This window comes from Lepisma saccharinum, chromosome 5 (genome assembly GCF_977018435.1).
Source record: "Lepisma saccharinum chromosome 5, izLepSacc3.1, whole genome shotgun sequence".
Classification (NCBI taxonomy): Eukaryota; Metazoa; Arthropoda; class Insecta; order Zygentoma; family Lepismatidae; genus Lepisma; species Lepisma saccharinum.
This window is the reverse complement of record NC_139233.1, coordinates 11,454,738-11,478,558: the sequence shown is the minus strand read 5'-3', so window position 1 is coordinate 11,478,558 and position 23,821 is coordinate 11,454,738. Positions and strand designations below refer to the sequence as shown.

At 38.6% G+C, this 23,821-nt stretch overlaps 1 protein-coding gene across 6 annotated transcripts in view; it reads right to left on the bottom strand.

Annotated features, from left to right (window-relative positions):
• LOC145987657 (uncharacterized) overlaps nucleotides 1-23,821 on the bottom strand; it is a 154,053-nt gene that overhangs the window by 66,853 nt on the left and 63,379 nt on the right. For all 6 annotated transcript variants that reach the window (XM_083122164.1, XM_083122165.1, XM_083122167.1 and 3 more), the window contains exon 4: nucleotides 3,703-3,787. In XM_083122164.1, the coding sequence (XP_082978290.1) occupies nucleotides 3,703-3,787 (85 nt within the window). The remainder of the gene's footprint in view (nucleotides 1-3,702; nucleotides 3,788-23,821) is intronic.

Genomic DNA, 23,821 nt, shown 5'->3' with positions numbered 1-23,821 from the left:
TTCATTGCCTAGCCTACCAGTGAAAGAATTTACATCATGTAATAACAGGTCCGAAGCAGAGAAATCCTTTGTACCGCATGCACATGCCTTAGATGACAGCAGCAGTCCATAACGATGACAGTAAACAAATGGAAATCATATAAAAGTACATGGAAGAGAAAAATTGGTACTACTTCCGTATAGTGGAGACACCTAGAAATCATTTATGTTGCGCTTTTTTACATTGCTAACGTACAATTCTGCATTGTGGAACATTTCTTTAGGTATAATAATGAATTTCTAACGAAAATAATGTATATTTCTTACATTTACGAGTACTTATTGTTCTTCCTTTTCTCGGTTCTCTAACATGCAATATGGCAATAGCGTACTGGTTAATCGCATGATGTAGCAGTGTTTTGTCGATTTGGAGTCCACTTGGAAATTATGCTAATACCTCGTTAGCCCCACAAACCATTGACGTTAGCCCCACAAACCATTACCGGTAAGGTTAGACAAACATAGTTAAAAAACTTCACGATGCAACCTAGACATGTCATCTTCTTGCGAAAACATGGCACGGTTTGCAACACTTATTGGGGTTATGTCATCAAAAAACACATGAACATCGTGTTCACGTGCAGAAAGCAAATGGCAGCAACAGCAATTCTGTGTCGGAGAGGTATTTTTCCAGAAGAAAACATGAATTGGCGTTGAAAAGGATAAAAACTACATTCCCGGACCTCAACAACGCTACAGAAAATGATTTCTGTTAAGTACTTTCTTGTGTAAAAAATAACCAATCCGTCTCCACTATACGGAATGGTTACAGAAAAATTATTCTCAAGAAAACATGCAGTACGTAATCACTATGCTGAGGAAGTCTATGTCTACAGATATAATTAGGGTACCAGTTAGATATAGTGAAAACACATTTAACTCATTTATTTCCGAATTATTTACATTTGTACTTACCTTATATGCATCTAGCGGAACATTTTTCAACTTAGGATTATGTTGTTTTTTTCACTTAAAAAATTGTAATTTTTCACATTACAAGTAGTTATTGGTCGATGCTATATGGCGGGCAAATCTTGACTCACGTTGTCTGTCGTCAGCTGATATGCAGTGTTTCCAAACTTATGAACCGAAAAATGCCGCACAAACTATTCACAAAAGGTTTTTAAGTGAAAATTGATCCACAAACCATTCACGGAAGGTTAGATTAGGCAAACATAGAAAATTAAATTGGGGAAAAAAAAAAAAAAAATGCTCACGTCATTTGGTAAAACTACCGCGTGGTTGCTACACTGACAGGGGGTTACACATTCAAACACATGGAACATTTGATTCACGTAGTCGACGGTAATGGTGGCACAAGCTATCATGCAACGAAGATACATTAATGTCGAAAATGACATTATTCACCGGCCGAATAAGTTGCACGAATGGAAAAAACACTATTCCCAGCTTCCAAAAGTCCACAGGAACTCAATTCCGTAAGTACTTTCCCGTCATTTCTCCTGTAAATTTGAAGAAATGTGTTTTCACTATACCTAACTGTTACCATAATTAGAAATCAAACCATATTAGAAATGCGTGTGCACCACTATTAGTTCGCAATTAAGCAATTGGAACTTGGCTCACTACAATACTGCAGATTCCTAATGAGGTCCATACATAAATGTGTCACATATCTCAATAATATATATTCAGTACTATGTATGAAAGCAAGTTTCAGTTTACGATAAAACATTGTAAGGCAATACACATGTAATTCACAGTTAGTTGGTAAAACGTGGAGTGTGAATTATCCTCCAAGCCCCTGACTGGCCAAACTCCCATTAAGTCATAACTAGGGCTAGGATTTTGATGAAAATGCATCTTTCTTTTGGTAAGGCAGAAACGTTGCATAAGTAGATAGGAATGTGTCTTACACATAAGTGAATAAATTGGGATGCCTTTGTTAGGGCATTTTTTTGCATTTCTTAACCCTTTTTGGAGTAAAGGTTATTTTTTAAACTTTTTAAACAGTTTATGTCATTTTTCGGCTTTTTAAAATTCATATTATGCATTTTTCTACATTTTGGTGAAAAAAGGGCATTTTACATGCAAATGCAATCCTTTGAAGGAGAGAGGTTCCCGACTCTTGTCTCATTGTTTTCAGAGCAGTTCTGAACGACTGTGTGCAGTATTGTTGATAGAAATTCTGTGCAGTATTGTTGATAGAAGCTGTTGTGTAACAATTCAGCTCAAACAATGTGATTTCCCCCTCTATCAGTAAATACATTGTCTTGTCCGACAACCGACATCATTCATTTTTTTAAAATTTACATATGATTTTCATTGTGTACTGCAACTTAGTACTTAAAGTGTAAAAGATGACAAAAAGTGAACTTTCTTACTTCTGCTACCATACGCAATGAACATGTGATACATACTGTAATGTTAATTTGTAATTTGAATTTCTCTTGGTAGTTTATAAATTTGTTCTACAAATCTTTCAGAATTTTTAGGTCATTTTTCTAAGTTTATAGGGCATTTTCTTGCATTTATTAGGTCATAAATGCATTTTTTAAAGGTCATTTTTTGGCAATTTTGAGGTCATCAAAATCCTAGCCCTAGTCATAACCAATGGAAATATTCTGAACATTTGCAATGAACGTAAAATCTTCTTGCGACAGGAAAGTAATTTGAAGTTTCCAAAAGTGAATCGTATTCCCTTCCCACACGAATATAAAATTCTATTTAAATTTTAGGAATGCATTCATATTCTGCACATGTCGGTAACACTCTACTATACCGGAGACTGATTTCTTCAAATTTACAGGAGAAAGTACTTACGCAAATCATTTCCTGTAGCGTTGTTGATGTTCGGGAATGTAGTTTTGATCCATTTTAATGCGAATGCATGTGGTTTTTTACGAAAATCTATTTCAGACGTGCTACTGCTGCTGCCGCCATTTGCTTTCTGGACGAGAGCACAATACGCTCTCGTATTGTCCATACATGCTAAATTGAACGAGAGGAGTGCTAATGGAACCCAACCTAACAGGCCTAACCTAACCTAATAGGCATACCTCGTCCCCGTGATGGTTCGTGGGGCTATCGTAAATTTTTGGGCTAACGTCAATGGTTTTTGTGGCTACCCGTGGATGGTATGTTGGAAATAAGGAACAACAGAAAGTACTCGTTGATGTAAGAATTAGACATTATTTTCGTTAGAAATTCATTATTTCACCTAAAGAAATGTTCCGCAATGCAGAATAGTACGTTAGCATACGTTAGCAATGTAAAAAATTGCGAAATAAATCATTGATAGGTGTCTCCGGTATAGTAAAGTAGTACCCACATGTCTAATAGGTACGAGACACTCAACAACAATGTGACGAGTTCCGACCTACGTTTACAATGCACTACGGGAAACATTATAATTATTCATTGAATTTACATAAATACTGATCGCATCTAAAGTCCTTTTCAGTACGACTCTATACACGATTTATTCGGAAACAAAATGTAAACATTGGTGATGTAAACATGACCGAACTCCTAAAATTCTGTATATCCGTACCAGTATATTTTATATGTATGCACGCAACACACACTGAAATGTTTCTTCATGTGGGTTTTACTAGCATAAACGTGTATCACGTAAAACTGCATTGATAAACACTAAAAACAATTCACAAGCGGCCATACTAAGGTAACACGAATACATACCCGATCTCCTTTCCTCTGACAAACTGTAGGAGGTGTCCTGTGAACTTGTTACACAAGGTTCCTGTGGATGGGTCATGCTGTGAACCTGCATACAAAGACACTATATTAGCGAAAAAAACAAGTTTCATTCCTTTACTTGCAATGTCATATTATTAACAGAAACAAATATTTTGCACACTGTCTAAGGTACAGAGATCTCTCCGCCATCTTTGGTGATACCGATTCTGTCCGCTGTGGTAGGTCGACAAGAAAGGCTTTCCCAACATTTCTTGGGGTGGCATGCTATCGAAAGCTACCACGTATTGCTCTAAAAAAAATGCTGAAGCTTCTCTCTTCTTTTGATATAAATAGCTACATATAATTGTGTTTCTTCTAATCAAAACTTGATTAAAACAACACTTCTCCCAGCAGTCTGTATTATTCAAATGACTTTCCCGCGCAATTTCATTTTTTTTCGCAATAAGCAGGCGGAAATTGAAACACCGGAAAGCATTTTCACAAATAATACGTACCTTTTGAATTTCAGAAGATGCTCTTATGTTTTCATACGGCAATAAAAAATTATAAATAGCCATGACTTGAAGTTGGAACTACAAACTACACAAGTGAAATACACTCGTTCGACTATTCAGGAAAACTGGCATGAACATAGCAAAAGAATGTTATCTTTATAACGAATCTATTTTCCTTTCTCAACACTCAGTTTCTTCGAGTGACCAGTAAGGTTATTGGCCCAGACATTAGGGTAATTCGCGCAGAGGCGCAACCACGAATTTTTGTCTGGTGGGCAAGTACCAGGGTAAACGTACCAATAATAATAATAATAATATTGATTTGCTTTATTTTACTTCGCTTCATGTGCCACTTTTCGCTAATTTGCGAAGATGGGGATGAGTGATGATATGATGAAATTGATGAATGGACACACAAACATCCATGCCCAAGCCGGGATTCGAACCAAGGACCAACATTATTATTATTATCAGTAGTAGTAGTATGAAAGGCGTTATTATTCTCGTTAAAAGGGTAGAAGTTGGTGCTAATGCATTTGTGTTCTAACAAACTATTTGAATTATTTTTTCAACACGTTCAATTTGACATTAATAATGGAAAAAAAGCACAAAAACTATTTTTGAACAGGGGCGGCCGCTCATATGGACGACAAGGACGCCGCACTGCCGTGCATAGCCACAAATGAACAAACATTACATTAACATTTATATATTAAAACTTTCGCATCGCCTGAATTGCAAATATTTCGTTGGTTAGTCGGCTTTGTAGATAAGCCTGAATCCCACGGAACTGGATATCCAGTAGGAATGCTCTAGTTGACGTTGGACTGGCTACCAATTTGCTATTATAGTTTTCGCCTCACACGGTACTTGCCACCTTACTTGTCGATGGATGATGGGAAACCAGCTGCCTGAGGCGATTGAACCGACGACGCCCATTGGCTGAGATTTCTTTTGGAGCATTCACTTTACTCGATTTCCCACTCCATTTATTCTTTACATTCTCATCTGTAAGATATATTTATATATATACGTATTCTCCGAAATCTCATCTTTTCATTGATGTACGATACGCAACATAATTTTGTTTCATAACTGCTGTCACAATATTTAAAGCTACCCCTTCCGAAGGAAAATAGAATTCAGTTGGATACCAAGAAAACAAGTTCTCTCGTTGCGAAGACTCAGTCCCAGCGCGTCGTCTGCTGTGACGTCACACTATTGGACTCGTCGGCTACGATTGGACTGGACTCCATTGTAAACACCGTGCACTCACCATACACAGTGCAACTCGACGTGCTTTCGCGTAGAATGCATTGTACATTGTAATTGGAACAGCTAACCGAAATGATCCATGAAATGATTTGGTGTAAAACTGTAAAGTACTATTTGTTATAAGATTTTTGGAAGCATTTACGTAGCATTTGTGCTAGCAAAAATGTTAATGGAAATGCTTTCGTCTAAAGCCGGCTTAAAGGTGGACGAACAATTTGAAGAATGTTGGAGAATTACTGCTTTGTGCTTTTATAAAAAAAAGTATGAACTAGAGATTGGCTCGAAGAGTTCCGAACAAGCTTTTTAACTCGGGTTTGCATTATGCATACCTGAGATTCGCAGGATTCATTCACAGAAAAAAGTCAAATATTTATTAATACACTTGTATTGTAATAACAAGGATTTTCATTTTCAGCTAATCATATTTGTCAGGTACACATCTCATCGCTTTGCATAAATACCTAAATATTAATGAACTGAACACGAATGCACTGCACGTCATCTCTTTACTTTTTTTTTATCGAGAAAAGGAGAATCTATCAATTTTCTATGGGCAGAGTTAAAAATGTAAACATAAACATTGGTGAGTCTTGCCCGGTCCCCCGGAACTTCCGGTTTAGGTCAGTCCCCGTTGTTGCCAGTGCAGATTCGCCGGCATACGAAGAAATGAGCGAGCGCTTCAGCGCTTCGTCAGTTGTGCGAAGATAGTCAAGAAAGGTATTTGTTAAAGTTCTACTATGTAGCAGTGGACGTCTAGAATCCGTCGGATGATCAACCGCAGGGCAGATTATTAAAATCTGACGTGTCTTTGTGGCCGCCAGTTGTATAGCATACTACATACAAGTATCTCATGTACACGCACGACGAACTCAAAACGTACGAAAGATTAGATATATTCAATTATTTTGTAAATGGAAAAGTGAGAGAAAGATAATTCTATAAAACTAGTGATATATTATAAAGTATGCTTAAGTGAATCTTTGCCAACAAATGTGTAGAAGTAAATGACACATAACAAGTGCTATTAAATATATGTGCTTTCAACGTAGCCTTTCTGCCCGAGGGATTTAGGGAAAACCAATGATATGGCATGCCACATTCACTTGCATGAATTTACTTCAAACAACAAGGGAGTTTTCAGACTGAAACGACAAGCGATATCGGGATTTCGCACAGAAACATTCTATCTCAAGCAAACAATTCACCAGTCACGCTTGCGCAAATAACAGGCCGGGGCAACACAATGCACAGTAATGATAAAAAAGGCCCAGTCCAAGCGACAAGCGACACCTGCAATTTGTCGTGTCGCTTTAATTCGGAAGGTGTTGTTCATTTTTGAACCTTGGTTTCCAAGAGACACGTACCGCTGCAGTCTGAAAGCTTCCTTTCGACTGGACTGTTGTTTTATCAGTACCATGCATCGTGTCGCCTCGGTCTGTTGTACTCGTATGCAAAGTGAATTGTTACCTTTCGAGTATAAGGGGCTGTTGCTTGTCGCTTCGGTGTGTAATCTCCGTGCCACTTAAAAGTGAATCCTCAGTGATCAATGAAATTTTTCGAACCGAAGCGACACGACAACCTGCGAAGTGATACTTGACTCAATAAATTTGTTCCCGATCGAACTGTGCAACCATATGCTACACAGCTGGCACCCTATTTCCTTGTAAAATACTCCCTCTGTCCCACAATTATAGTCCGGTATGCCAAAATGGTGACTTTTTATTTATGTTCTTTTGGATACTTGATCGACAAATTTGTACTGATCCTTGAGTAATAACGTTATATGACTCATTCCGGTGTTTAATTTTCTTCTTCTGTATACACCAATGTCACAGTTTGCTTATCGGACAAATATTATGGGACAACGAACAAAAGTGTACCGGACAATAATTATGGGACAGAGGGAGTAATCTCCATTTTGCCCTTTCATATAACGCTCATAGCACCGTAAGCGTAACCGGATGTTCGAGGGGGACCAGACGAGTGGACATGCTCCGCCTTTAACATAAACAGCCAGCACTAGGAAACCATAGACATCAAAAAACGCTCCTTTGCAAACTCGCAGATTATCTTCACATGGCCAAACTTTGCTCTGATTGGCTGCTCCACAGAATCCATTCGAGGAAAGCCAGTATTCCTCAAAACCAGTCAAGCAGTTAGTGTTGCCCACGGGACGAGACGGGACAGGCTTTTAAAAATTCGAGACGAGACGAGATTGATCATGTGTCCCGAGACAAACTAATATTTTCGAGACGAGACAGCATTTCACAGCATTTCCACGAGACGAGACAGGCCAAAGTCTCGTCTCGTGGGCAACACTACAAGCAGTCAGCCAGACGGCCAGTATTTCTACCTAGAAAGTCAGTTCAGCGCCAACTATACCGCGTTTGGTAGAACCTGTCCCGCTTCCCGCGCTAGGGAGCGCTCAACAGTTTCGGTGTCAATGAGAAACGAGGAAAAAATCGTCTGCTGGGCAGCGAGGAGCGAATGAAAGCCAGAAGAGAGGCGTTTACGTAGACGCTGTTGCGACGTTGCGTATTTTAATTGGCTGCCTGGCTTTGACTTTCCCCAGCACGGAAACTGTTGAGCGCTCCCTAGCGCGGGAAGCGGGACAGGTTCTACCAAACGCGGTATAGGCATTCCTACCAGAAATCCAGTTCAGTGTGATAGGGGCTTTATTCTTCCGCGAAGGAGTCTATTAATGGTGACGTCACAGCAGACGACGGGATGGGACTGAGTCTTCACAAGGAGAGAACGTGTTTTCTTCGTATCCAATTTAATGCAATTTTCCTTCGGAAGCGGTAGCTTTATTTATTGTGACAGCAGTTATGAAACAAAATTAATGTGCGTATCGTACATCAGTGTAAAGATGAGATTTCGGAGAAGGCGACTATATATCTCACACACTTTACAGAGGATACGGTAAAGAATAACCGGACGAAGAAAATCATGCATTTTCAAAAGATTCCAGTTCCGAGCACAGCCGAAGCCGACACGAAGTTCACCCGATCTAAAGTTTACACTGCCGCTATGGATGGTGGGAAATCGTGGGAGACCAGCTGACTCAGGCGATTGAACCGACGACGCCCATTGGCTGAGATTTCTTTTGGAGCATTCTACTCCACTTATTCTTTACATTCTCAAGTGTAAGGTATATGTTATATATAGACGTATTCTCCGAAATTTCATCTTTACATTGATGTAAGATACACAGCACTATTTTGTTTTTTAACTGCTGTCAAAATAATTAAAACTACCCCTTAAAACGAAAATAGCATTGAATTGGATTCGTTGTGAAGACTCAGTCCCAGCGCGTCTGCTGTGACGTCACACTATAGGACTCCATCGTGAGGAGAGACCGCGCGGGGGAAGAGGCGAGGCAGCTGGGTAGAAAACACGCAAGGGATCTATGCAAGGAAGGGTGACTGTTTTCGTCGTCCGAACCCAACCACTTAGCCGAAGCTGGCCGCTCTCTCCGGACAACTGTAAACAATAAAGAGTTGCCTGAAGCAGGGACGTTAACATATAAGATAATAAATTAACAAACGTTGAAAAAAAAATCATTCTATATTCCATAATAGAGCAATAATAACGTAATTTCCAATGAGGAAAAAATAAATTATCGGTAATTGAAAAAATACAGACTCGTTTGATTTTTGTTATTTAGTACTGCTTCTTTTGGCTAATCACGACGATGATGATGAATGATGAAATTGATGGACACACAATCATACACAAAAAATATCCACGCTCAAGCCGGGATTCGAACCTTGGACCCCTGGTTTTGTAATGCCGTAAGCTAGCCACTGTAGTCGACTACAGATTCTTGTTACTTGCAATGTTATCGCATTTATGCGTTGTATTTTATCTATGTGCTTAGTGGAAAGTACATTTGGATTCCAATGATGTAGTCTACATCATGTAGATGTAAAAACATGTTTTGATAGCACGTTTCAAAAAAAAAATCTGATAATGTGGCAAAGTTGTCTGGCAACTTCTCTGCTTTATTTCTTTACTTCTGTTAAATCTGTTAGAATTAGCTATGTTTGTTCTTGGATCTTTCGTGATGTTCTTAATACTGTTAAATTATTATTAAATGTATTATAATACTATATGTGCAAATGTGTTACATGATATTCGGTAAACACGAATATATACATTTCTTATCATGTTGGCTGTTATACGAAATTCGTCACTTAAACTCACATTACTAGTAGCGCAAATTTGTGACTTATCGCCCCTTAACTTTGGTTCACCAGGAGCCGCCACTGTTCTTGAAAGACAGAAATTGCTTGATAAATGCATTCCAAAAGTAATTCTTTTTTACATTAACATGTATAACTTTCATGCACGATATATGTCTCACACATATGCAACATGGGGCGACGTGGACACTAAATTGTGAACATATTGTATACAACATATATTATTTAAATACAATACACAACCAATTCATCCGTCTCACAATAAATGAAAAGCAAAAATTACATAAATTGTCCCTCAAATGTGCATCCTCCCTTTCCTCAACACAATTGTTCATGCACTTAAAATAAAATCAATCAAGACAAGTCTCATTTCCCTGCCTGGTAATTTACAATGCATTACAGAAAACAATGAAAGAATGCGAGCGAAGCGAGCAAGAAAATTTTTGGATCCAATTTTTTTGCAGGCTGAAATCAATGTTGGTTTTATAGGGTGCAAATAATTTCACGGGACGCTAATACATTCTCTCTTGTACAACTTTTATGCCTCCCCGATGGCGTAGAGGTAACGTCGTCGCCTTGTGATCAAGGGGCCCTGGGTTAGATACCCGAAGAAGGCACATGGCACAGTGGTTCAGATCTCACTTTAAACTGTAGATCCAGTCCCGATTAGCCTTTCTGTGCATAAAGGGTAAAGGGTAAAGTCGTCCCCTGTGCTTAGCACCACGCCATGAAGGCGTATAAGGGGTGTGGGGGTAACGCCCCACACTTTCTTGATCAGGTCGTGAGTGGGAATGATGTGATCAGCATCACGCCCCTGACCGCCTTTACCCCCCAGGGTTTCCCCCAGGTACCCATGTCATTCGACGCTGGGTGGGCGCCGGGGCCGCTTCCAACGTTATAAAAGTTCCCGGATTTGAACAGGCCGGGGATCGAAGTGGACTTAAAACCAGAAATCAATCAATTCATTTTACAACTTTTTTTTTCAGTTAGATCGTTCGGCGCCCCCCTAGCTATAGTTCTGACTTTGATAAGACGAAGAAAAGGAGGCATTGCGAGCGAAGCGAGGAAGAAAATTGTACAAAATGTATTTTTATTTACAAAAAATTTGAAGTTGTGGGCGGTAATTGAACCCTGCAGGTACACTTAGCCGTCAATGTTTGCCCCCTAGAACTCATATCGATCCAAGGTTGGGGGGGGGGCAATGCCCCCCCTGTGGTTGCGCCACTGAATTCGCTAGGGGGAGCATGGGAGGGATGCCCAGATCGACAAGCTCAGCCCTATCACACGAAAAATTACATAAATAATTTCCATTGAAATTCAAACGTACATTTTCTGTGGGGTATTTATGGATTTATTAAATGAGATTATGCGTGTGTACAGTGGGATGCATACGTATTACCAAGCAAATTGTCCACCGCCATGCAGTGAGCTCGGCACTAGGGGTAGCAGCAATTGATTATGTCTTCAAACCATCACGTATCCCCGGCAGAAGGAGGGGGCTGAATGGGCTACAGCCCCCACGAAATTTTTAGAAAATAAAAAATTCAAATGAAGTCGAAAAAATCCTTCAAATAATCCCAGACAACCATTTTTGTGTTTCAATAACTTTTAACGGTTTAAAATGGTAATTGGAGCTCATATCTCGTGAAAGTACAGACACCAACAACGGGGTATCACAGAAATTGATTTACGGCGATGCATTCTTTGATCCAAGCAAATATTTAATCTCACTGTTCAGTAAAGATTAGATTCAAAGCACTGAACCTGCGTTCACGTTCAGCTGTAGATACTGCTACAATTTCAATTGGATTCTCATAATCCTTGAGTGAGGTGCAAATGTGTTTTGGATTTTCCTTGTAGATGTGAAAATCTTTAACTAGTGATGCACACATGCTTTTACTTACAATAAAGTTCACCTGACATGTCACCATAAAATAGCGGTTCTCAAACTTTTTTCTCATTGTACCCTTTAGTCTTAGTAAACGTCTATAATAATGTACCCCCAACATAGGTTTTATCCGAATAGTGGGCTTTGGGGATTTTTTTTTTTGGGGCTGTCTGATTGGTGGAGTGTTTTGATAAGTTGGAGGAGTGTATTTGCAATAGAGCAAATTGGCATTATGCGCATGTGGCTGTATGTGGAAAGATTGTAAACAAATAAACATTAGAATCCTAAGTTTATTATTTTATTGAGTGTTCCTAAGTTTACAATCTTTATGGTTACTTACAAAAATAAAAATGTAAAACACATGTATGCCAAGAAGTTTCCAAAACACTTTAATTTTCATATATTTTTTCAGAGATATTGAAAAAAAAAAGTAAAAACAAAAATAACTGTCAAACACAACTGTGGAGTTTTTATTGTAAATCCTCAGAGTTTGTAGTGAGAAGGCGGGGCCCTACATAGTCTGACACAGTTTCTTCATATCTGGTTGTGCACATGAAACTTAACTTTCAAGCGGAGATTCGGCTCCAAATTTAGTCTATTATAGATTTTGATCAGTGGCTGCCGCTAATAAGGACGATACGGACGCCGCACTGCCGGTTATAACAACAAGTGAAACATATTTCTGTATTACAGCTTACACATTGTCTGAATTTGAAATATTTCGTTGCTTACAGATCATTGGTTAGTCGGTTTGTTTTTATTCTCCCGCCGTCCTCCAACTTTACGTCTCTGCGAGGAATCCTCGCCGAGAATTCTGAGGCGCGGCCGCGAAGTGGGGGGGGGGGGGGCAAGGGAACTGGGGGAATAACACGCACGGGAGCTGTGCATGGGAGGCCGCAAGGTTTCGTCGTTCGAAACCCAACCACCCAGCCGAACCTGGCCTCTTTCTCCGCAGAACTGTAAATAATGAAGAGTTGCCAGAAGCAATGACGTTAACATAAGTAAGAAAATTACCAACTGTCGAAAAAACATTCTATATTCCATTTATGACATAAGCGTGGAGCAATTATTAACGTAATTTCCAATGACAAAATTGAAAAAAAAAAAAGTTCCATTTTGTTATTTAGTGTAGCTTTCTTATACTTTTGGCTAATCACGACGATAAGAATGATTGATGATATAATAAAATTGATGCAGACACATTCACAAAGAACACCCATACACAGGACGGGATTCGAACCTGGGACCTCTGACTTTGTAATGCGGTATGCTAGCCACGGAAGTCGGCTACATATTCTTGTTTCTTGCATATATGTGTTGTATTTTTCTGTGTGTTTCGTGGAAAGTACATTCGGATTACAATGATGTAGTCTACATCACGTAGATTTAAATACGTTTTGATTAGCACGTTTAAAAAAAATCATGTTGGACAGGAAACTTTTTCTGTGTTGCTTTTTACTAATAATTTTGACGTTCAATGCACGTGAATATTCGTTATTATGCTTATCAAGATGTGTATAAACTAATTTTCCTTCGGAATTTTCCTCTCTGTTACCGTTAAATCTGTTAGAATTCTATTGCTTCTTCGATCTTTCGTGATCTTCGTATTACTGTTAAATAATAATTATTAAATTTATTATAATAGGTGCAAACGTGTAAAACAAGATATTCGGTAAGTTGGCTGTTAAGTGAAATTCGTCATTTGAACTCACATTACTAGTAGAGAAAATATGTGACCTATTCCCCCTCCACATTGGTTCACCAGGAGCCGCCACTGTTTTGAAAGAGTATTTTATTGCAAAACAAAAGTATGAAATAAAGAGTGTGTCAGTGACAAAATCAACTTATTTGCCTGTTGAGTGTTAAAGCTATGAAGTCTGCTCTACACACGTTCAGCAAAAATGTTGTGTTGTGGGTATTCTCTACATATCTCTTCCGAGCTGATCGCGTACCCCCTTCAAGTCGTTCATGTACCCCTGGGGGTACGAGTACCACAGTTTGAGAACCACTGCCATAAAGCACACGTTCTTATCATGTAAATGCCATGTGTGTGCACTTAATAGGACTACATGCGAAAAGAAACCTAAGTCTTCAAACCGGTTGTTCATATTGTCCACCAAAGATTGAAAAAAATGCTCTCGAATGTATGGTTTTGCTCTAACTCCTGAACTAGAGTCCAGCGCAGATATTTCTGCCGTGCGATGCGCGAAACAACTAAAGAAGCAGTGTTGCTAATGGAGCACATAGAAAAATCACTGCAGTGCGCCGATGCACAGCTGTTACGTACAACAATAAAATTAGAGAATTCAGGTCTATCTAACGTTGAGTTTTAAACATCATGCATTATACCAGGACTAGGATTAATATGTAGCTAACAAGTGGCTTTGTATGTAGCTACATACATATGGACTAAAAATTCGCAAAATATGAACTAACACATAAGTAAAATTACCAAAATGCTGCATAGAAGACTTCTTCATACGATTCCTTATTTGAGTGATTTCAAACAAAATAAAAAATATATATATATTATTTTTCATTGCATTAATGCACTGGTGGCGTTCTAACTTTTCACTCCCAAAACCCGTATACACTGGTATGGAACTGCAACGGCAGATAATAACATGCCAACGTGTTAAACCGCTACAATTGCACCATAACACTCCTCCTCAAGCAGTATTATTATTTCCTCTCTGAGATCGGCGACAGTCGGTTGCCTTTGTTGTACATTTACAAAGGATGCCGGCTTCCACAACAATAACAACTACATACACTGCCACTAGACGATAAGCTGCGCGGCTTTTTCTTTTGTTATGAACTAGGGCCGGCGCTAGTCATTTTGCCTCCCTGGGAGGTGGCGGCAGATGCCGCTCTATTTCGACCCCCCCCCCCCGGTCATCACGCAGCAACGGAAAATTGAAAATCAATATATTCCTAACTAAAACATCAAAATATAAAATAAATAATGAGACTTCTTATGCTATTTCAATACTATTCAGCGCAAAAGAATATCTCGCTCGATCACAGTTTTCAATAGGCTTATTTTTTTCTTCTCTTCAAATTTTGCCGTTCTGGGCGAAGGCACGGTTCGCCCTCCCCTTCCGCCGGCCCTGCTATGAACTTTGTCACCCATCAAAGCATGGCAATTTTAACACAGAAAACAATATGCATTGCATTAAGCAGCAAAAATGACAGCCTCCTCTTCCTCCACCTAAATCCCATCTTTCGCAGCAAACGTCGCAAACTCTCTTGACTTCCCGCAAAATGTATGTCCGCCTGTAATTTGACATGCAATTTTTTCAATGTCGGCACTTCATTTTCACGCAGAGCGTAGTCGTATATGCGCCTACGGATAACGTTTTCATCGAAAGCGTCCACTGACGATTTGGTCGCTGGTCTTTGTCGTTCTTTCCCGGGAGTGTGGAATGATGTGGAGGGGCCTTCTGACATCTCAAGAGATTGTCTTTCGTTCATGATAGCCCTGATTGTTCGTTCAGGAACTCCAGTCGTAGCCGCTGCTCTCTTGCCAAAATGCTGTATTGGGATGCTAACACCTTCACTGGCTTCCTCCTTCATGAACTCGTGCACGTTGCTTAGAATTTCCCGAGCTTGGCTATGCAAGGTTTTTGATTTCAACTTTGACAGAAATGGAGGCATTATGGAATTTAACGTTAATTAACAAACGCACACGCAATACACGTACACAACGTCAAACCGGTAAAATACTTAGTATAAAATAAAAATATGGTGCTTCCAATCCAACAAAACTCACCGTCATTTTACCTGCCTTTCCCCTTCCGTGACAGAAATAGTGCTTCATTATTACAGTTGACAACACTAGTTACTAGCTAGACAATGAACATGCACTGCATAAAAGAAGCAACCACTACGCCATGCTATATTGCCACATTACCGTCCCTGCCGAAGGGTGTGAACCGCGAGCTGGAGCGCTATTCAATTGTTTTCAATGATGTTTGCGCGAGTGTGTCCAGGAATGGAATGACAATATGGCAACAATAGCGAAGGTTTTCGAGCAGGGTAGAACACGTGATACTAAGAGAGAGGGAGACGAAACGAAAATTGGTATCTACGCAACGGCAAATTTATGTGTGATGCACTCTACCGTTCCGTTCTCCTAAACAGTGAATAATTATTTCCAATTTTTGAAGAGTAGCCATGTCAATTTCTTGCTTTGCTCTAAGAACTGAATAATTTCGGTTTTGCATATACAACGATAGTACTTGTAGAGAGTCTTAAAATATAGCAAATTCCATCATAAATAACTACAGTACTTCGTCAAATGTTTTACCAATCCTTGATACCCGAACCTCCCACGAGTCGTCGATCGGGAATCATCTCGACTTATTTTTTAGACACATCAAAACACTACAGATCTCAACAAACGCTCAAACAGGATTAAACTACGAAGCGAGCCAACATGTCAAAAACATAGCCAACACTTCAATTATAAATAGGCAAAAATTGCATAAATTATTGAGTGGGGGCTCACACACCACGGATTCATATACACAGTCGCCATAAAATACGTAATGAAATATTTGTATGTAGTTATGGTGCGGTAAACTTAATTTCATTTAACTGGAACACCATAAGTACCATATAGTTTACAAGTGGGTTGGACATAATGATCTCTGACTGCGATGTGTCGTTCATATCCAGAGATTCAGATATGGGAGACACTTAGATAACCTCCCTTGTGAGTAACCTTGTGATGCCGACTGAGCAACATATACTTTAAATCTTGAGCTGTAGAATTTAAGGATGGCTTCTGGGGTAGCTGAAGCCCTACCAATCTAAAAATCCAAAATACGAGTATTAACTATCAAATAAACAACTGCCCAAATCAGTATTTTAAACAAAATATCTGTCTATGTAGGAGCCTATTTGTTTTGTTAATTATCAAACAAAAAATACAAATGATGATGCACTAAATATTTGGCGGAATGAAGTCCCCCTCCTCCAAGAAAAAATCCTGTCTGTGCCACTCTGTTGAAGTAAAAGCAAATCTTTCCAATATCCTGCTCTCAGTTATTATCTGATTCATATCTTGATTTCGTTTCCAGAAGCTACTTCACTTATGTATATGTCTATAACAAAATTTGGGAAGTCGGGGTATTTGCAGCAAGAAATAATTTTTTGTTGAACACCCAACAGCAAAAGGAACATTAAACGAAGTGCACATTTCCCCCATAATAGTGTTGTCGCTTCAAAAAACATTGTTTCAGTTTGAATTTATCATGTTCATGCAATAATTAACACATATTATTGTGGCTGAAATGAAATTATATCTGTGAAATACATAATTTTTAGTTGACTTTCATGCACCCCCCTTGTCCCCCCTTCCGGACGTCCATGGGGCTAGCTTACGAATTTAAGTGGTATTCTTTTGTAAAGATATAAAATCTTGCAAATGGATGCGTTCCTGCATGTTGCAGCAGAAGGTGGATGCATGTTTTGATGCATCAGCATACTTTATTACAATTTGCGTGCAAGTGAAGGAGTAGTAGTACTTAAAATGTCGACACTTTGTGCCTGCATCCAGTTTATTCGCCCTCCGTGCAACAAAATCGGCTTGACATTCCATACTATTGCCTACAGAATGCTTATCACAAATCAGAAGAAGCTTCGGTGCAGACAACACAATTTTGATTCACCAGGTGGCCCAGCTCTTGAGGCTGGTGTAAATTGATGATGTCATGGTTTAACCTGGGGAAAGCTTTGGTGCGCCCCGGTGAAATATGGAACGCTGAAGTGTGCATCAGCGGTGCACCAGCCCATCCACCGGTGAAATCTGGAAAGCGCAGCATGAAACAGAACTGGTGCTTCTCGCTTATACCACACATTAGTTTTATACCTAACCTACCTCCCAGTAAATGGACTCTTTACTTTTAACACTAGATCCATGCGTGGTGAAGAGAGGACTAGAGTATAGTTGGAGTTGGCGATCTGAAGTTGTGTAATTGTCTAGTCAGAACCCCGTAATTGTCTAGTCAGAACCCCACTAATGTGGAAGTTATGGTGATTCTCGTGTACGACTGTGATGGTGTTTTCTTAACGCATAACATACCTCAAAGACAAACCGTCAATGCGCAGTATTACTGTTCATCTTTGGAACATAACCTGCGACCTGTGTTGCGCAGGAAGAGGTGACACATTCTGCTGAATCCTCTCATCATTTTGCAGGACAATGCTTGGGCACATGTATCGCAACCTGTGGCTGATTTGTTAGCTCGATGGGGCTAGCAGGTACTCTACCATCCCCCATACTCCCCGGACCTAAGCCCATGTGACTTTGACTTGATCCCTAAGATGAAGAGCATTCGCTTCCAAACTATTCGAGCGATTCTTCATGCAATACACCGCTCCATTCGAACCATCAACAGAAAAGGTGCTACTACAGGTATACTGAGACTTCCACATCGCTAGCAACGGTTGTATACAAACACAATGCTGGTGACTACATCAAAGGGCTGTAAAAGTTTCTTTTGTATTATTTGTACATAAATAGTTGCCACTATTAAATCTCCAACCCACATATGAGGCGTAAGATTTGTGGTGTAAACATTGGAATTACACTCCTTATAACCGATTATTGTTAAGACTTTTCCTCCGGAACGAATGAGGAGAAAGAACACTTCACTCCTCTCTTAAGTAATAGACTGTTCTGGACTTTTGGCGCACAAAGAGGGCAGTCGGCGAAAGAGAGTTACAGCGTCTGGTCTTTGTGGTTGAAGTCCGCGCGTGCGTTGCTGGAAAAACGCGAAAAAAGTTTGCAGTCGTTCGAGCTGTTGACATTTTTTAGTTTTCATCACCGCGAGACCCAAAAGTGCTTAGATAGTTCGAGCCCAAAGGAGAACACGAATGGTGAACTTGTAGTTTGAAAGACGAAAAGACTTGTAGTGTGATGAATCGGCGAGAGGTGACTTCTACCGGACTTTTTAAGGATACAGACAGGAGGAATGAAGTGGAAGTGCTAACCAGAAGTTGAAGAATACTAGTGCTCAGTGATTTGATAGTGAATATTCTTTAAGTGATAAGAGCTCTCAAATATATGGCCTTTTTAGCGTCGATCGTTACAAAGTTAAAAGTACAGCGCTGAACTATACAACCGTGAGTAATAATTTTCAATGTGTTATATTAGCTTCTATCTTGTGTTAGTTTTTAAGTATGGTTACATTTTTGAATCTTCGCCGATACAATCGGGGCATTCTCTGTATATCCCTGTATCTGGATTTTCAGTATAAATCAGGTGAAGGAGACTTACCAAGGACCTCCTCATAATTGTTTAATGTTAATTAGAACTTCAGAAATAAAAGTTTGTAAAAGGTTATTTTCTTTTCTGCTTTATACAGCAAGTCAGGTTTTGTAAAAAACTGAAAACCCTATTTAGCTTGAACGAAAGCAGTAAGCTCATTCTTAAGCTAAATACAACTTTTAATGTTATATGGTGCCGAAACCCGGGAGTTGCCTTAGATTGTCTTGGTGAAAGAAAAAAGAAATGAAAGGGGTAACAGGCATTGTGTTGCGTCGTTGTCGGCGATGTTTATGTAAACATTGAGTGTTGCGACCTTCATTCGTGTTTGTCGGCAGCATGGCTCGTACGTACAATACGGAAAGCTCCTTGTTGCGGCAGATTGTTGATTTCAGACGCTGCTGTACAATGTTCAGACTGTAAACAATGGGTGCATAAAGACTGCGTTGAGAAAGATTTTTCCTGCAAGCAGTGCAAGAACGGAGCTGAAAATGAAGTTCATGATAATGAAAAAATAACGGAAAAAGAACAGGGTGTTTCGAAAGAAAGTGACAAAAATGGATCTCACGTTGACGTTGGACGGGGAAAGGAAAATGATGACTTGAATTCAATTTTGGCATTTATGGAACAGAGTAGGCTAGCGCAGGAGAACTTATGCCTAAAATGGGAAGAAAATAAGGAACAAGATAAGCTAAAATGGGAGAGGTTATACGAAACAATGGAACAAGATAGGTTAGAACGAAAACAGGATGAGGAAAAAGATAGGCTCCTGCAGGAAGACTTATACAGAAAATTGGAGCAGAAAGAGGAACAGAATAAATTGGAACTCAAGGAAATAATAAATGCTTCCATGCAAAAAATAAATGACAAGATGGAGGGAAGACTAGGCGTTTTGAAAGCGGAAGTCACTAGGATAGAAAAAATGGAGGACGTTATTCAGGATAATAATGCATCATGTCATTCCGTGATAGATGAAGTGAAATATGATTGTAATGAGGTCCGTGAGAAAAGCGAAATGATAGAAGATAATTCTGATCAAGTACAAGTGGCTATAGAAAATAAACAAAGAGAGACAGATTGGAAAGTGCAGGTTCTAGAGAAACGAGTGCGCGTGTTGGAAATGAAAAAGCAACAAGTTGAAGATGAGTCACTCGGAATACAGCAATCTCAGGAAGTTATAAGTAATGAAGGAAGTTTTCACGAAAAACATGAGAAAAATGGTATGTTTTCTAAACTGAAAGAATGTGTAATTTTAGACATGAAGATACCAGAAATGACTCTGATCAGTAAAAGGAAGAAAATTAGAATGAGACCTAGATATAGTTCAGTAAAGAAATTGAAGAAAATGAAGAGAAAGAAATTGAAAGCTGCAAAGAAAGTTGAGAAAGCGTCAGTGAAAGTGAAGAAGAAAATTCGTAAAGGATCGAAGAATGTCAGAGCAGAAAGATCAGACCCAAGTATGAAAAGGATGAAACAAGAAAAGAGAGGAATGCATTCATCTGATGAGCGTGAAAGAAAGTCCCAAAAGAAACAAGACAGGAAAGAATGGAAGAAAGTTAAGAAGAAAGTTACTAGTGATGATTCTCATAGTGAGGAAAATATACTAACGGACAACCGGAAACTAAAAGAAAAGACTTTGGAAATAAGAGAAAATACAAATAGTTTTGGCAAACTAATAGTTTCCCTACTTGAAGAAAGTTGGAAGAGGAGGAAGAAGAAATTTGAAAAGCAGAGAAAAGAGAAGTAAAAGAAGAGGGAAGAGAAGAAGAGGAATACGAAAAGATACATGATAGTACATGAATATTCAGAAACTGAAGAAACAACAAGGACTGATAAATCTAAAGATGAGAGACATTCTAATTTGTTGGGTAATATAATAGAATGTAATTATTAAGTTAGTAAATTTTAAAGAAAGATCTAATTTTCATTTCTCTTGATGAACATTTTGAAAATTACTAGTTTATGTAAATCTTGATAAAATGATGGAAATTGTTCAAATGTAAATAAGCTGTTTAAAAAAATGTGTGTATGTTCTTATGAGCCAAGTATATTGAAAATTGAGAAATTGAAAAGAAAAAAGTTATTTAATGTCAGTTGTTTTGTATAAATTATGTGAAAACTAGTTGTGGTTCGATGAAAAAAAAAGTATTGATGGTTGGTAAAAGTGCTGGTAAATATTATTATTGTCAATGAGCGGGTAGATATTGTAAAATTGAAAAATAGCTTTGTAAAAAGAAAAGTAATAAGATAGAAAAAATGGAAGTAAGCCTCAAAATCATTAAGAATAATGAAGAACAAATGAGAAAGAAGATAGAACAGTCATGCTCAGAAGAAAGTTATTTGAGGAAATTCTTTGGAAAGCAATGTTAAATAGCATTAATAGAATGATGAAGTGATGAGAGTTCTTGGACATAGCTATATGAGGTAAAAGTCAGTATGTATTAAGATATAGTGCAAGAGAGGCACATAAATATGAGGTCGAAGGCGGACCGGAAATGTTGAAAAATATAAGGTCGAAGGCGGACCAAAAAATGAAAAATAGTAGGTCGAAGGCGAACCGAAAATCATTGTTGTTATGTAATAAAGAACATGCTGATATTTAAGTGAAAGATTATGTCCAGAATTCTGTTGCAAGTTAAGAAATAGTTTGTTAAAGAGATAAGCGACGTATTGTACGATGTAATTTCCTGAAATTAGTAATTTGAGCATGCTGATACACTAAAGAAGAAAGAAGAAATGACAGGTAAAGATCATGGAAAGAGAAAGGAGGTTTACTGTTAGATTATTTTCATGAGTATGATGATATTTTGTAAAGATAGAAATCAAAATATCTTTATAATGTTCTACACTTACCCGCCTGTACCCACTCTAGTAAATAATTCAATCACAACATGAAGAAAATTTAAAATTATGGAATTGTAGTAACAGTAAGAGAGAAATTTATGTAAGTCACTTGAAACAATTCGGAAACCTGCAAGACAATATGTAAATGATTAAAGTTACTTATAGTATATTGATAAATTATGTAGTAAAGATTCGAACTTGATTTTATGTAATGTATGAAGGTATATATGTAATGAAAAGAAATTGAGTAATATGTTTATTATGCTTCAATGTTTACAAATTGTAATTGTGTATATTTTCTTGAGATTATTCTTACTATGTGATTGTAAGAAACGATTGAACAGAATTAATATGTGAAATTGAAGGAAAATCTATATGTGTTTACTATGTTATAAGATATTTTGAAATTGTAACCTGGATTTTGAAAAAAAAAAAATGTATATACGAGGGCTGGTCAAATATTTAAGGAGATGAAGAGACTTGTAAAGACATTAGCTCTCCTTGATCAGTCCATCTAATGCCTTTTTTGGGGGAAGGGGCATCTATAACCGATTATTGTTAAGACTTTTCCTCCGGAACGAATGAGGAGAAAGAACACTTCACTCCTCTCTTAAGTAATAGACTGTTCTGGACTTTTGGCGCACAAAGAGGGCAGTCGGCGAAAGAGAGTTACAGCGTCTGGTCTTTGTGGTTGAAGTCCGCGCGTGCGTTGCTGGAAAAACGCGAAAAAAGTTTGCAGTCGTTCGAGCTGTTGACATTTTTTAGTTTTCATCACCGCGAGACCCAAAAGTGCTTAGATAGTTCGAGCCCAAAGGAGAACACGAATGGTGAACTTGTAGTTTGAAAGACGAAAAGACTTGTAGTGTGATGAATCGGCGAGAGGTGACTTCTACCGGACTTTTTAAGGATACAGACAGGAGGAATGAAGTGGAAGTGCTAACCAGAAGTTGAAGAATACTAGTGCTCAGTGATTTGATAGTGAATATTCTTTAAGTGATAAGAGCTCTCAAATATATGGCCTTTTTAGCGTCGATCGTTACAAAGTTAAAAGTACAGCGCTGAACTATACAACCGTGAGTAATAATTTTCAATGTGTTATATTAGCTTCTATCTTGTGTTAGTTTTTAAGTATGGTTACATTTTTGAATCTTCGCCGATACAATCGGGGCATTCTCTGTATATCCCTGTATCTGGATTTTCAGTATAAATCAGGTGAAGGAGACTTACCAAGGACCTCCTCATAATTGTTTAATGTTAATTAGAACTTCAGAAATAAAAGTTTGTAAAAGGTTATTTTCTTTTCTGCTTTATACAGCAAGTCAGGTTTTGTAAAAAACTGAAAACCCTATTTAGCTTGAACGAAAGCAGTAAGCTCATTCTTAAGCTAAATACAACTTTTAATGTTATATCCTGAGTTTCTCGGTCGAAACAAAAGAAAATATAGGGAAACCAATCGTCTATCTCCTATGTAGGTGATAGACTGGGCTACCTGAAAAAATGCACTTTGGGATCCTGCAGCTCAACCAAAGATGTTGGTAGTGGTGGCACATACACTGTCTTTCACATGCCCCCAAAGGAAAAAATCACAAACCGTTAGGTTGGGAGATCTAGGCCATGGGAAAAGCGCTAAGTCATCTTCAGCACATTGCCCAATCCAACGATGTGGGAGTACTTCATTCACGTAGCGACACACCTCAGTGTGCCAATGGGGTGGTGCCCCATCAAGTTGGAATACGAAGTTATTGGAATCCTCTTTCACTTGTTGAAACAACCACAACTGCAGCTTACCGAGAAGTGACATACCCATCACAGTGTTCTGTGCGAAGAAAAACTGACCGTACACCTTTGATTTAGACACTGCAGCAAACACATTCACTTTTGGAGAATCTCGTTCAAGTTGCAGTGTAGCATGTGGTGGTTCAGTACCTGATACAAACATTATAGCGATTAACCTTGTCACTCAAATGGAATGTCGGCTTGTCACTAAACAGCAGAGCATCCAGCATGGAATTACAAAATTCATATCATTTGATGAGGTCATCCAGTTATAACATTTGCAATAACTGTATGCGGGTACGGTTTCAGTTGCTATCGGGTTAGTACAATCTTCCGGACACTTGGC